General features: G+C 44.7%; 1 protein-coding gene across 2 annotated transcripts in view; it reads left to right on the top strand.

Annotated features, from left to right (window-relative positions):
* Window positions 1–15,405, top strand: part of CLCN2 (chloride voltage-gated channel 2) — a 101,926-nt gene that overhangs the window by 44,592 nt on the left and 41,929 nt on the right. For both annotated transcript variants that reach the window (XM_072996271.2, XM_072996270.2), the window contains exons 3-4: window positions 11,461–11,592; window positions 13,595–13,723. In XM_072996271.2, the coding sequence (XP_072852372.2) occupies window positions 11,461–11,592; window positions 13,595–13,723 (261 nt within the window). The remainder of the gene's footprint in view (window positions 1–11,460; window positions 11,593–13,594; window positions 13,724–15,405) is intronic.

The raw sequence follows: 15,405 nt of genomic DNA, 5'->3' as shown, positions 1-15,405 counted from the left end.
CCCCTCACCCAGTCGTTCCCAACCGTGGGTCCCCAGATGTTCTTGGACTGCGACTCCCAGAAATCCTGGCCAGCAGAACTCGTGGTGAAGCCATCTGGGAGTTGCAGTCCAGGAACATCTGGGGGACGCAAGAGTTGGGACTGACTGCCCTAACCAATGCCCATAATGTGGGGCCAAATACACAGTACCAAGGGGTCCATGGGTGGCGCTTCCAATGCTCTCAACATCCCCAAATATTTTGATTTTTTTTAAAAAATCCAAAGGTTGGGGGGCATGTTTGGCTGCCTTCAGGGCACCCTGATCTGTAAGGCCTAAAACCTTCGGTGTTCTAACCATTTTGTGGTTTTGGGACAGGGGGACCCTGAAACTAAAATAAGCTTGACAGAGGCAAAAATGCCAAAGAATCGCCCCATACATGCTTTAGTGAGTGCCCAGGAACTTTTTAAATTGAAATAATTGGGTAGGTATCGGTGGGTACCGCCCCCTCGTCCGCCACGTCATTCAAATCCCTGGTTGTCCCACCAGTTCTATTCAGAAGTGGAAGTCATCCAGGCTAGCAAATTAGGTAGGGGTTTATGAATTATTATTATTTTTGCACGTTTGACTTAGGACAGCGAAAGGAACCGCAGGAAAAGGTTTTGGGTTTCCAGATATTCCCTCCTTTAAAAAGTAAAAGAGGGCTAGCCGTTCTGACCAGGATCTACGTTTTGAAAAGTTTCTTGCCGTTTGGAAAAAATAAAATAAAATAAAATCCCGGAGCTCCTTTAATAAATCCCAACCCTCCTTTTCTGGACAAATCCGGGAGAGTCCTCTGAGCGAGCCCCTGTCCAAAGTTCTCCCCGTCTCGTCGTTCATGGGATCTGGCTGTTCCTGGGGCCCTCAGAATAGTTCCCTTAGCAACTGGCCGGAGAGTGGCGTGGCACATTTATTGTCCGGGAGGCAAATTCTCTCGCTGAATGTCGCAGGCTCCCTGGGGCAGATGCCTGGAGCCAAAGATGGGGAGAGAACAGTGTCCCTACACGACCTTAGGTGTGGCCACCTCATGGCCCACCCACCCACTTTGCCCCGCTTGCCGCATTCTGTTGACAGATGCGCAAACACCGCGCGGTCCTAGCAAAACAACATGTTTTCCCCTACTCCACGGGTGTCTTGTCGGTCGCTGCCTCCCTCCGGGGCCCAGCTGTTGGCGGCCCGCGGCGAGCATAAACAGCGCAGCCTCGGGAAGACCTGCCTTACAAAGCGAGAATGTAACGTGGACTGCTCTGTTTTCCCCCAGGGGGGCCGTGCAAGACGGCTTTGTCACGGCAAGCGAGAGGGGAGGGGGTCCCCTTGCCTTGTTCCTTCAGCTGCTGGGGTCTTTTAGCAAGACAGCTGGCTCATTTCTGGAAACAAACTGAAAACATTCGAACTTGCACACTCAGCAGAAGCGGTGTTTGTGTGTGTGTTGTTTTTCTAATCCTTTGTGAATTCGCTCCGTCCTTTTGGGCAAGGAAGGGCCAGGAACGGAGGCGGAGGGACAGGCGCCTGCCGAAAAACTCTGGAGAAGTTGCAAAAAAGAGAGTCTTTTCTGTGGCAGTCCACCGAGCCCAGTATGGTTGGCTCTAACTGGCCACACTGGCTCTGTGGCATTTTAGGTGGGATTTTTTTTCCCTGCACCCTGGCGTGGAGAGACCCTCTGGTGGTCTCCTCACCATGTTCTGGCTGGGGCTGCTGCACCTGCTGAGCGTCCCAGATTGACAAAAATTGATGTGTTCAGAAGGGTGCAAAACTCCCCACACCGTATTTCCTGCACAGAAGAGAAGCTGTCGGGAACACTGCTCAAGCCTCTGCTTGACTGGCTCGGCTGTTTTATGGGCCCGCTGGCTGCTTCTCCTCCCCACTCCGGTGACCTCGTTCGCCCCACTGTCCTACATTCAGAACGCCTTCTTCCACATATTGTGCCAAAAGCAACACTCTGCCATGTTGCATTCTGCCTAGCTGAGATGAGGGTGTGGAAGTGTTTCATTCTTCAACAACAACTCCCATAATCCTCCACTCAGTCTGCAGATGCAGGGTTCTGGGAGCTACTGGCCAAACCAAGTCACTTTTCCAAGACCTGTTGATGGTGTAGTTCTTTTTTTTTTTTAATTTTAGAATAATTTTCAAGCATACAAAAACCATAATAGACACAAGAAAAGAGAGAGAAAAAAAAGACAGGGGGAAAAAAACAGACCACATATACAAAGAGAGAGAAAAAAGAAAACTAACCCCTCTATTTAACCTAAACCCTTTGGAGTCAGAGACTCCAGCCTCATTAACCCCTCTACTCTCCCTAGATTGGTTTCCAGTATATACATACTAAGTAGATATACATACATCATAAACTTTGCCCTGCACTCCTGTCTTCTTCTGGGCCCAAGAATGTATTAGTCCCCAGCTTTGTTTCACATAGTCTCTTGGTTGTTCCCGTAGTGCTTCTGATAAGAGTGTCCAGTTCTGCTGTATCCCATAAATTCTTTAACAGCTCTTCTATCGTTGGAACCTCTTCGGTTTTCCATTTTGGGGCCCAGAGTAGTCTAGCTGCTGTGAGTATATACATGAGACAATGCTTCAATTTATTATCATTTATTCCTGATATGACATTCAGTAATGCCATTTCAGGTTTTATATCTAATTTCTGCTGAGTAATTTCTTTTGCTAATTCCCATACCTGTGTCCAATAAATTTTGACCTTTTCACATGGCCACCACATATGATAATAAGTTCCTTCATTTTTTTATACTTCCAACATATATTGCTGTTACCTTCTGACATTTTTGCTAGTCTTACAGGTGTGTAATACCATCTGTAGAACATTTTGAGTATATTTTCTCTTAAATTTACTGGTTTAAACATCTTATAGCTTTCTTTCCACATCTTAGTCCACTCATCAAGATCCACATTGTATCCAAAAAAATTTGCCCATTTTACCATTGTCTCTTTCACCCTCTCATCCTCTAAGTCATATTCTAATAAGTATATGTACATTTTCTTAATTATTCTTTCATCTGTATATATCCACAGTCTGTCCACCTGGACTTTGCCCACTGAAAAAACCCACAGTCCTATCTTTTTTGTACAGTGTTGCCCCACATAGCGACGTTAATCCGTTCCAGATTAATCGTTGCTATGTGGAAACATCGCTAAACGGAACGGAAAAACCCATAGGAATGCATTAAACTTCGTTTAATGCGTTCCTATGGGGCCCAAACTCACAGTTCAGCGAAGATCCTCCATAGCGCCGCCATTTTCGCGCACTCGGTAAGTGAGGAAACTGCGCGAAAATGGTAGCGGCAGCCATTTTGGGCACCCGGCGGCCATTTTGGAACCGCCGATCAGCTGTTTAAAAAACATCGCAATGCAAAGATTGGTAAGCGAAACGCTTACCGATCATCGCAATGCAATGTTTTTCCCATTAAAACATCGCAATGTGATCGCATTAGCAATCTAAAAAAATAGATCGCTATGCGGATTCGTCGTTAAACGGTGCACTCGTTATGCGAGGCACTACTGTATCTTGATTCTAATTTTACCATTGACCACCAATCAACAGCTATACCCATTTTTTCAAGCTCTTGTTTGTCCTTAATCTTCAACTCTTTGGTTAACAGATTTTCATATGTGGTTAACATTCCTTTCTGGTTCAGGGCTTTTAATGTAAATGCTTCTATAGATGCCACCCACAATGGGATTTTCTCATAGGTTTGTGCTTGAAATTTCTGCCATACTATCCCTAGGGCCTTCCTAATGATATGTTCTCCAATCTGAGAGTGTTCCTTGTGTCTCCCATACCATACATATGCATTGATGGTGTAGTTCTAAAGCTGTAATCCCAACACAGTGTTTTCTCCCATCTTCCACACATAAACAAGCCCCACTATTTCCAGTGGGCCATCCTCACAGGTACGTGGATGCAAGCTTCCAGTTTAAGGTTCTGTAGAAATATGTCTTTTACTGAACAAACAGAAATGCTTATAGCAAAATCCATAATATGTTCGACAAAACATGCATATGCAACTGATGAAGCAAAGTGTGCTGCTTATATACTGCCCCACAGCATTTAAAACTCTCTCTGGGCGGTTTTACAATTTATTTATGCAGGGCACACGTTGACCCCCATCCCCAGCAAGCTGGATACTTATTTTACCAACCTTGGAAGGATGGAAGGCTGAGTCAACCTGGAGCCAGCTACGTGAGCCCATCAGGATCAAACTCAGGTCCTGTGAGCAGAGTCTTAGCTGCAGTACTGCAATTTAACAACTGCACCACAAAGGCTGTTTATAAATAAATAAGACTATATATAGGAAACTGCGGTTGTTATATGAAAATTTTCCTGGGAGGAAGGCTGATTGAAGATGGTGCCTTCGTGCATGTGCAGAAGTGAATGAATGAAAACCTAGTAGCCTTCTTTCTTTAATTAGCTTTGTAGTATTGTAAAAAAAAATTAAAAAAAAGATACGAAACCAACAGGTAACAAGGACAGCTTGGAAGCATTGAAGGTCGCCTTTGCCCTAAAATGGTGGCAATATTTAAAGTTTGAAACAATAAGTAGAGAACAATGGTTAACATAATGAAAAGACAATATTTTAAGCTAAGAACAATGAGTATAAAGAGGCACCTTACATCATTCAAAGGCAATATTAAAGCTAAGAACAGTATGTATAGAAATATTAAAGAGAAAGAAAGAAAAAAAATGCCACTCAGAGAAATGAAAACTCCAAAATGGGGAAGACAATAATAATCCCTCTAAAAACCACACCACAGGTAGCTAGTTACTGAAGAAGGACCTGCCTGAAGAGAAAGGTCTTTGCCTGCTTGTGGAAGGACAGCAAAGATGGAGCCAGGTTGGCCTCCAGTGGGAGGGAGTTCCAGAGTCTGGGAGCAGCCACAGAGAAGGCTCTCATCTGTGTCCCCACCAAACACACCTGTGAAGGTGGTGAGACCGAAAGATCTTAACATTTGAGCTAGCTCATCATGGGAGATACAGATTGCTTGAACTCAGGCTGTTTAGGGCTTTATAGGTTAAAACCAGCCCTTTGAACTGTTCTTGGAACCAGCCTGGCAGCCAGTGGAGCTGATGTAACAGGGGGTGGGGGGGTTATGTTATCCCTGAAACCAGCCCCAGTCAGCAGTCTGGCTGCTGCGTTTTGGACCTGTTGATGTTCCCTGACACTTGCTATCAGCTGTCCCACATAGAGTGTGTTACAGTAGGCCAGCCAGGAAGTAACTAGGATGTATATCACATTGGCCAGATCAGACCGCTCGAGAGATGGACATCGCCAGCGCACTAGTTTCAGTTGTGCATATGTGCTCCAGGAGCACTCCCCAAGCTGCGCACCTGTTTTTTTTTAAGTTGGAGTGTAATCCCATCCAATATAGATTTCATCTCTATTCCTTGATCTTTAATAGCAATTTAACATCAACTTAACTGTTAAGAAATGGCCTCCACCATAAACGGAATTGGATAAGATTAACTAAACGGCTAACTAACTCTTCTCCTGATCTTCCCATCTGTGGTCAACCCAAGAAATAAGAAGGAAATGGACCGCACCAGCAGGAGGCTGAACTGCTTGACCCTCTCTGTCATTTCCAGCTCTTTTTGATTCTTTGAATAATTTTAAGGTTTGATGGTGAACTTTAGACCCCAATTGACTTTGGGCCAGGATAGCTTTACAGGAGACTCTCGGACCTAAATTTTATCACCTCCTTCTCCTCTGTGAGCTTTTTCATCCTTGATTCTAGGTTTATGGTCTTCTACCTGTAGCAAGATCTTAACCAAATTCCTTCTACTCAACTACAGAGACTTTCTGAAATTTTTAAATTTGCTTTTAAGTCATGTTGCGTTGTTTTGTAGAAATCAAATAAGAGTCTGCTGTTTTTAGAGGAATATTCTTGCATTCTTGTCTTACTGAATTTTAAAAGATTTTAAAATAGATTTTAGACTTCATGGCATGCATTTCTCAAATTTCGAAAAAAATCCCACTTTTTGGACGACAACCCCCAGAATCCCCCGTCAGGAGGGGCTTCCTGGCTGGGGATTCTGCCAGTTGTGATCCAAAAAGCTTTCCAGGCTTCTTATTTTATTTTAATGAATTAACTGAGTCAGCCGCTTTGGAAATAGAAATGTTTGGTAGAAACGAGGCATCACTTTTTCCCAACATGCTACTAGTCTGAAATGTCAGACTACAAGTCCCATTATAACCCACTCAGTACCATGTTAGATGGTGGAGCCCAAGACGGTGAAGGGAAATGGGTTTAAGGGGCTCCTAGGCATAGTCAAAGCTATGGTTTTTCCAGTAGTGATGTATGAAAGTGAGAGCTGGACCATAAAGAAGGCCAACTGCCAAAGAATTGATGCTTTTGAACTGTGGTTCTGGAGGAGACTCTTGAGAGTCCCCTGGACTGCAAGGAGATCAAACCTGTCATTTCTAAAGGAAATCAACCCTGAGTGCTCCCTGGAAGGACAGATCCTGAAGCTCAGGCTTGAGTACTTTGGTCATATGAGAAGAGAAGAGTCCCTGGAAAAGACCCGGATGTTGGGAAAGTGTGAGGGCAAGAGGAGAAGGGGACAACAGAGGATGAGATGGTTGGACAGTGTCACCGAAGCGACCAACATGACTTTGACCCAACTCTGGGAGGCAGTGGAAGACAGGAGGGCCTGACGTGCTCTGGTCCATGGGGGTCACGAAGAATCGGACACGACTTAACGACTAAACAACAAGTCATGTCCCAGATTCAGAGCTTGGAAGAGCAAATGTCTTCACGGACTACGATCCCGAGATCTTCCTAGCCAGCACTGTTGGGAGCATGATGGGTGCCGTAATCTGGAAAAAGTATCATTCCCAACATTTGTGCTTATTTCACTGTTTTCTGCGTGACCACTTTGCTTCTCTCCTTGACCCAGGGAAAGCGGGAAAATAGATGGAGAAACAACGTGTTCCATGAGCCATAGATAAGAGTAGGAGCCAAGTGGGTGGCTGGGAATGTTGCTGTTGTCTTCCTTATCTTTCCAGCAACCAGAGTGAGGCAGGAACAGAACCCACTGAGTTGTGTTGCTTTATGGGTTCTGAGCAGAAAGTGCAAATCTGTCTCTTGATAAATGCCCAGCTGCTCGACTGGCATCATCATGCAACATCCTGGAGGCAGGTGCCAAGAGACCAGAACATGGACAAGGGTCCACCGTGAATGTTCATTGTGGGTCACCTTTTTTAAAAAGAGAGAAAATCTCCCAAGGGGTGCTCAAAGCAGTGCTGGATAGTTGAGTCCAGTGGTTTGGAGTAACAAACTCATGTGGCTGCTCAAACTAGCCACCTGTCTTGTGTGGAGAAGATTTTCTCTTTTGTTCTTTTAGTCTGATGAATAACAGCAGTACCATCACCCAGCCCCCCCCCCCAAGCACCAATCTGTAGCTAGCCCTGCTCTGAAACCTGGCACCGACTAACAGTTGTGACCGTTTCGCAGCCTGAAGATGGCTTGGGTTCTGCAGTACAAGACTCTCCTTTTGTTACACCTTCTTTCTGGGCTAGCTGAAATCAGTATACTCAGCATCATGTTAGGGAAGCTGTAGTCCAAAAAACTGGAAGGACAGATCCTGAAACTGAGGCTTCAATACTTTGGCCATCTCATGAGAAGAGAAGACTCCCTGGAAAAGACCCTGATGTTGGGAAAGTGTGACGGCAGGAGGAGAAGGGGACGACAGAGGACGAGATGGTTGGACAGGGTCATCGAAGCGACCAGCATGAATTTGACCCAACTCTGGGAGGCGGTGGAAGACAGGAGGGCCTGACGTGCTCTGGTCCATGGGGTCACAAAGAGTCGGACACGACTTAATAACTAAACAACAACAAAGTACCAAAAAAAAAAAAAAGGCTCCTTGCCTATCTCTGCCAGAGAACTTCAGGCAATGACTGGGCCACCGACCAACTGGCAGAGATCCTATCATTCTGGATTCCCTAAGTCAAAGAAAGAAGCAAACATTTCCCTTCAATGTATTCGCGAAGGCTTTCACGGCCAGGATCTAATGGTTGTTGTGGGTTTTTCGGGCTCTTTGGCCATGTTCCGGTACACACTAATCACCCATCTACAGAAAAAGACAAAAGCCCATCTCACAGCCATAAATACTCCACTCCCAATCCAACTACACCAGAGCACAGAGTGCTGTCCTCTGAAGATGCCGGCCACAGAGACTGGCGAAACATCAGGAAGAACAACCTTCAGAACATGGCCAAAGAGCCCGAAAAACCCACAACAACCATTTCCCTTCAAGTCTGTGAATCCGTCAAAGAGGAGGATAGAAAGAAAAAAAGAAGAAGCAAAAGACAGTTGAAATCTACAGCCTTTTTAAACCTGAAAAGGTCAAGTTGTCATTTTTATGAGTTTTGTTGAGTGGAGACTTATCCAGTCTTATGACCGGTGGTTTGTGTTGCCTTGAAATAAACTTGGGGGGGGGGGAACTTCCTTCATACTTCAAAGTCCATTTCTTTATTGAAGCTGTTTTCTATAGTAAGGGGGAAAAGTTGGAGCTGATCGTGCCAACTGCCTTTGGAGTGCTTGTTCCATTTCCCTTAGGGGCAGCTATTGCTCCACCTCTCAGAAAACACAAGTCATGGGCCAGAGTGTGGACTCACCTCCCTCTATGACCGTCTCCAGACAAGAATTGGAGATTGTTCGTGATTTCGTGTACCTTGACTCAATGATCTCTGACACTGTCTCCCTAGATGTCAAGCTGGATAAACACATTGGCAAAGCAGCTACCATGTTCTCTAGACTCACAAAGAGAGTATGGCTCAATAAGAAGCTGATGTCACATACCAAGATCCAGGTCTATAGAGCCTGTGTCCTGAGCACACTCCTGTACTGCAGTGAGTCCTGGACCCTTTATGCACGGCAGGAGAGGAAGCTGAACACCTTCCATCTGCGTTGCCTCCGACAGATTTTGCTATCACCTGCCAGGACAAAGTTCAAATAGAGCAGTCCTAGAATGAGCTGGATTTTTAGCATGTATACATTACTGAAACAGCTACGTCTATGTTGGCTTGGGCATGTAGTGAGAATGGCTGATGGTCAGATTCCAAAAGATCTCCTGTATGGAGAATTAGTGCAGGGAAAGCGCCCCAGAGGGAGACCACAGCTGCGACAGGAGGAGATCTGCAAGCAGGATCTGAAGGCCTTGGGAATGGACTTTCACAGATAGCCTCTGAGCGTTCAGCCTGGAGGCAGGCCGTGCATCATGGCCTCCCCCAATTTGAAGAGACCCTTGTCCAGCAGGCCGAGGCAAAGAGGCAGTCCCAAAAGAAGCAAAACCAGGGAGCTGGACAGGGGTCAGATTGTATTTGTCTTCAGTGTGGAAGGGATTGTCACTCTCAAATTGGCCTTCTCAGCCACACTAGATGTTGTTCCAAGACCTCCATTCAGAGCACATCACCATCGTCTCTTGAGACTGAACGATGCCTACAACCATCTTATAGATGGTCCTGGAGAGAACAAGATGATGCTTCTATCCTGAAGTAATTTCCTTGTTGTGCAAACAAAGTTTCATAATTAAGCGATGGGTGTGCACATGTTCGTAGGGTTATGTAACAAGTGCCTGCCCAGCATACCAAGTTGCTTTGGTGTATTTCATGTTCCAGTTGGCTTTGTCCAATTTCTTGTTCAGAAGCGTTGTTCAGAGTCCTCCAAAGATTTATTTTTGGCCTCGAAACACAGCTCCTTCTTCAAACTCATTCATGTTTTTTTCGCCGCATGAACTGTTGTTGGCTTTGGCATCTCTTGTGAGGCAAGCTCGCTTTCGCTGCTGTGAATGGATCCCGTTATTCTAGTCAAAGCCATGTTTGTTCACAAAATGTCTAAAAATATTTATGTGTTTTTTTTTAAAGGATCAATTACTGTTTCGCCTTTGAACATAACAGCTGGTTTTTAAAAAACAGCGAAAAGACATTGGTTTTGGGTGATCTGAATTGCCATCAATATATAATATATAAAGAGTGGATATCATACTTACTTATAAACCACTTATATATAGTAGACTCTGGTTTACCTAAATAGTTCACCTTCCAGATGTGCTAGATTTTATAGAATTTTCTAGGGAGAGAGTACAGTGGTGCCTCGCTAGACAGTTACCCCGCATGACACTTTTTTCGCTAGACATTGACTTTTCGCAATCGCTATAGTGATTCGCAAAACAGTGATTACTGTGGGGGAATTTCGCTGGACAATGTTTGGTCCCTGCTTCACAAACCAATTTTCGGTAGACGACAATTTTGACAGCTCCGTCCATGCTCACAAAACGGATGTTTTTGGGACCTAAGCTTCTCAAGACAACTATTTAAACAGCTGATCGGCGGTTCGCAAAGTGGCTTTCCTATGGCCGATCTTGTCTAGACAGCGGCGATTCTTCCCCATTGGAATGCATTAAACACGTTTCAGTGCATTCCAATGGGGAAATGCTTTTCGCTAGACGATGATTTCACTAAACAGCGATTTCAGTGGAATGGATTATCATCGTCTAGCGAGGCACCACTGTACTCAGAAATGGTTTATTATTCCCTTTCGGGGGGGGGGAGTGTTCTGGAACTGTGCTCCAGGCTGGCTCTGGAGGCGCAGTGGGGGAATCAAACTCCCAACCTTTGGCTCCACAGCCAGATTCCTAAACCACTGTTGTACGAGTGAATGTACAGGGGTTTTTTTGTTTTATTTTAACATGAATGTTAGTTTACAGAAATGTGTAATTTCAGAAGAGGTCGCCAAGTGAGTCGTGGTCTAAAAAAGTGGATTTGTCCACGGAAGTTCACATTAATACGTATATAGAAGTTCAGGCTCCAAGGTGTCACAATCTTTTTATTTTTCTTTTGTTTTTGTTTTTTGTTTTCTTTTTGCTAGCAATGTACAAAACTGGTGTACGAAACCATGTTGTATCGCAGATGCTTGCTTCAGGAGGAAGCAAAGCCTGGAACAACAATGTTCAGCACAGATCAGTCTGTGAAAACCTCATTTAAAAAAAATGGTGTACTGGCAGATCAAAACTTAGTAGGATTTTTTAAAAAAACCCCTTGTATCAAAATTCAGCAGAGGGTAGCAAAACAAACCTCCTGTGGCAAGGAGTTCCTCAGTCTAAGGGATCCGCCATCATACTTCTGTCTCTTCTTTTTCCACCCCATTGTCCTTGACTATCACTGACATGGCTGGAAGAGGGTCTTGTTGAGCTCTTCCAGAATAAGCAAAGCTTGGGAAATTTTCTCCCAGGGATCACAGCTCCCATCATCCTTCAGTCATAGGCCTGTACTATTCCAGGTGGGGATCCTAGGATCTGTAGAAGAACAAAACCAGCTTGCTAAACTGTTTCATCCTTCTTCCCAGCAGTTGTCTTTTGCTTTCATGCACCAGATTCCCGGCCGCTCCGGTGCACTCCCTACCTCATGCATCTCCTCCTCTCTTTTCCCGCAGTCTGCACGGTGCGATGCCAAAAATTCCTCATCTCCAAAGTGGGTGAAGACTGGATCTTTCTAATCCTCCTGGGATTGGTTATGGCCTTGGTGAGCTGGGCCATGGACTTTGCCATAGCCACCTGTCTACAAGGTAAGGAAGCAAAGGGGGGGGGCGACAAGGGGTCTCATTCAGAGTGGGACTAACTCTGCCTTCCCTATGCCTGAGCCAAAGAGTGTCATTGCTACTGGAAGGCAACACTTTGCTTTTTTTGGGACCAGAATCTGCCAGGAGTTGTGGTCCCCAAAAGGCACCGTTTCAAACCTTTTGGATAGTTGTGCTTCTCCAGATCTCTCTGCAGTTTTTCTGTACAAAACCTCCTTGGGGAAAAAGGTGTAAATTACAGGGCAACATTTTTTAATGGTGCATGTTCCTGTACAAAAATGTGTGCGGTAGTGTAGAAAACAGCATTCTGCCACAGAAAACTGTTGGCAAGAGACACACAGCTGGCTAAAATGATGATATTTCGGCGCCAGGTCAAAACCTTCCTGTTCCAGAAGGCTTTTAATTGAAATACCATTAACTGTGGGTCTTAATGATGGCAATTTTAATTGTATTTTAATTGTATTTTAATTGTATTTTAATCATTTTATTTTATTCCATTGAATTTTAATTGTTGTAAGCCGCCCAGAGACCTTTGGGTAGAGTGGGCGGCATATAAATTAAATAAATAAATAAATAAATAAATAAATAAATAAATAAATAAATAAATAAATAAATAAATAAATAAATAAATAAATAAATAAATAAATAAAATGATATGCAAACATTCAATTTTTTTAAAAAAAGTGTAAATAAGCCTACAGATTTTTGCACTGACTTTTTAAAGCAAAAATGCACAGTTGGGGACAGAACAAACTCGGTAAACTGAGAGAAGCCAGAAATGATAGATTTGTCCCTATGCACCCACGAATGTGAGTTTGTAGGGGAAAGGCTGTTATAAGCAGGTAGGCAGTTTTGAGATCATCAAGGATAGTGGAACTCGCAGAACAGAGAGTGATGGGAAAACCAAGAGCAGAAAGACACCTACATTTAATGTATGGATTGACTGGTATGGAATCTCACCTCCCGCACCTGTTCTGTCAATGTCTTTCATTGGAACCGGTGGAGCGATGGCATATTTTCCCCAATCATTTCCCATATAGACATATGCAGTCTTTCCCACTTCTCTTTGGCCCCACTTCCTGTGGGGTGCAACTCCAATTGGAATACAGTGGTGCCTCGCTTTACGATTGCCCCGCATTACGATGAATCTGCTTTACAACGATCTTTTTGCAATCACAATTGCGATCACAAAACGATGGTCTAAATGGGGGAATTTCACTTTGCAATTATTGGTTCCCTGCTTTGGGAACCAATTCTTTGCAAAACAACATTTTTCAAACAGCTGATCGGCGGTTTCAAAATGGCTGCCGGGTAATCAAAATGGCTCCCTGCTGTGTTTAGGGACAGATTCCTTGCTATACAGGCAGCGAAAATGGCCCCCGTATGGAGGATCTTCGCTGGACGGTGAGTTTTAAGCCCATTGGAACTCATTGAAAGGTTTTCAATGCGTTTCAATGGGCTTTTTATTTTTGCTTTACGATGTTTTCGCTTAACAGCGATTTTCCTGGAATGGATTATCGCCGTTAAGCGAGGCACCACTGAATCCTACAAACATCACCTAACAAACTCCTCATTCAAACTCACCCCCACCTCCAAATGCTGTAACTGCCCAGGGATTCATCACTTGCCCATCCTCTGGGCTTTTGAAATACCTACTGAGAAGCTGCCCCATTTCCCCGGTGTTCAGCGCTTGGTTTGTTCTGAATGATTGAGGTTGTGATTTGGCAGTTTTAAAGAAAAGACTGTCCCGTGAGGAAGCAGAGGCCAGCCTCACCCAACTCAGCGTGGTCCAGAAGCGTGGGACTATAATTCCCATTATCTCCAAGCCAGCATGGCTGCTGGTTGGGGATGATGGGGAATGTAGTTCTACATATCAGGAAGGCTCCGGAATGCAACAGGCTTATCGGAAACCCATGAAAATGTCTCTCTTGTGTATCTATTAGCACTCTCACACACACTGTATTTCTGTTTCCTTTTGTTCTCTGTGCAGCCCAGAAATGGATGTACGGCGGTCTCAACACCAACATCTTTCTGCAGTACATGGCCTGGGTCACCTACCCAGTTGTGCTCATCACGTTCTCAGCTGGCTTCACCCAGATCTTGGCTCCACAGGCTGTGGGTGAGTTGAGGGAAGGAACTCTGGGTGGGAGGAAATGGGCGGCCCTTTTGATGCGGCTTCTTGTAGAATCAAAGAAGAGAGAAGTGGGAAGGGGCCTGTGAGGCCATCAAGTCCAGCCCCCCTTGCTCGATGCAGGAGTACAAGTCAAAAGAGATCTGTCAGGGGGTTGTCTAAGTTTCTCTTGAATGCTTAGAAGGTCAGGATACCAGAGGTTGCAGAAGTGACATTTTTGACCTACAGATCGCAGTGGCCATGCTAGCTGGGGGAAGCATGGAAATTGTAGTCCAGGAAAGTAAGGCTCCCAAACTCTGTGCCAGACCGTCTTCCCTGATCAATACTGGACTGTCTAGTGAAGGAGGTCTGTCCTCCTTCTAAGACTCCTATAAACAGGACCCAGGGAATTCCGTCATGGCTGAACTGGGTCATTCATGGTTCCGTACATATTAAGATCTTGTAATTTCACTGCAAAAGCTGGGATTTCTAAAATGCAGCATCCTGAGGATCTGGGAAGCCGTGAGAGATAGTAATAATGAGAGAGAAGAACCAAGTCTTTAGCCCCCGTGTTGTGCTTGAGATTACACAGAAATCAGCACAGGACAGAGTGAGGTTTCTTCTCGAGCCCCGAGAATTCTGGCCAAAGATCGCTTCATGTCACTCTTCTTCCTCTTCCATTATGTGCAGAAGCAGCATAGGAGACAAAAACCATAATGCATTCGTTCATTTATAATGCTTCTCTAAGCAGTCATTGCACAAAATGCTATACAGTCATAACTAAAATATGTGCACGATGCAGTGTAAACATCATAAGCAATTTACATCGAAACATTAACTCAGGGCGGTAATTGAGTCAGTAGGAGCCAGGAAATGCCGGTGTCAGCGAGTAACATGTTCAGAAGGCATTTGAAATGTTTGAGACTTTGCACCTCTCAAACACATGCCCTCGGTAGTGCGAGAGCAACAGACGGATGAGATGTCAGTCGTCTTAAATAATGGATCATTCTCTTCCGCGGTGATTCACCTGTTAAGCAACCCCAGTCTGGCTTCTGCACAATAGAATCATAAAATCATGGATTTGGAAGGGACCTATAAAGCCATGGAGTCCAACCCCCTGCTCAAGGCAGGAATCCAAATCAAAGCAGATCTGACAAGAAGGTTGTCCAATTTTCCCTTGAATGCCTCCAGTTAAAAAGGCAACCTATAATTCTTCTGTGTGGCAGTGCTGCTTACCTTGCAGACACCTAAATGTGGCTTACCTGGGGGAAAGGCTTAAACTGGAACACTGTGCATCTTAGCTAGGCTCAGCCCCACCCTAGCTCCCTGCTCAGAAACACATCTACCGACTGATGCCAGGACACGAACAGAAAACCTGGGTGGAGCTAAGCCAGGCTAAGCCTCTGAATTTAGCCCTTTCTCCCAGGTAAGCCAACATTTAAGCATTTTCAAGGTAGGTAGAACTCTCAGAATGGAGAAATATGGTATTTCTAGTCTTCAGAAAGTCAAGAAAGTTCATCTCTAGATGGAATGCCATTTGCAGTTTGACGTCAGACAGCAAAACATCTTGGGATGACCTTCTTTTCCATACTTCTACAGTTGTGCCTCGCTTTACGATTGCCCAGTATAACGATGAATCTGCTTAACGATGCCTTTTTTGCGATTGCAAAAGTGATTGCAAAACGATGCTT

This window comes from Pogona vitticeps, chromosome 3 (genome assembly GCF_051106095.1).
Source record: "Pogona vitticeps strain Pit_001003342236 chromosome 3, PviZW2.1, whole genome shotgun sequence".
Taxonomy (NCBI): Eukaryota; Metazoa; Chordata; class Lepidosauria; order Squamata; family Agamidae; genus Pogona; species Pogona vitticeps.
This window is presented reverse-complemented; position numbering and strand designations above follow the sequence as displayed.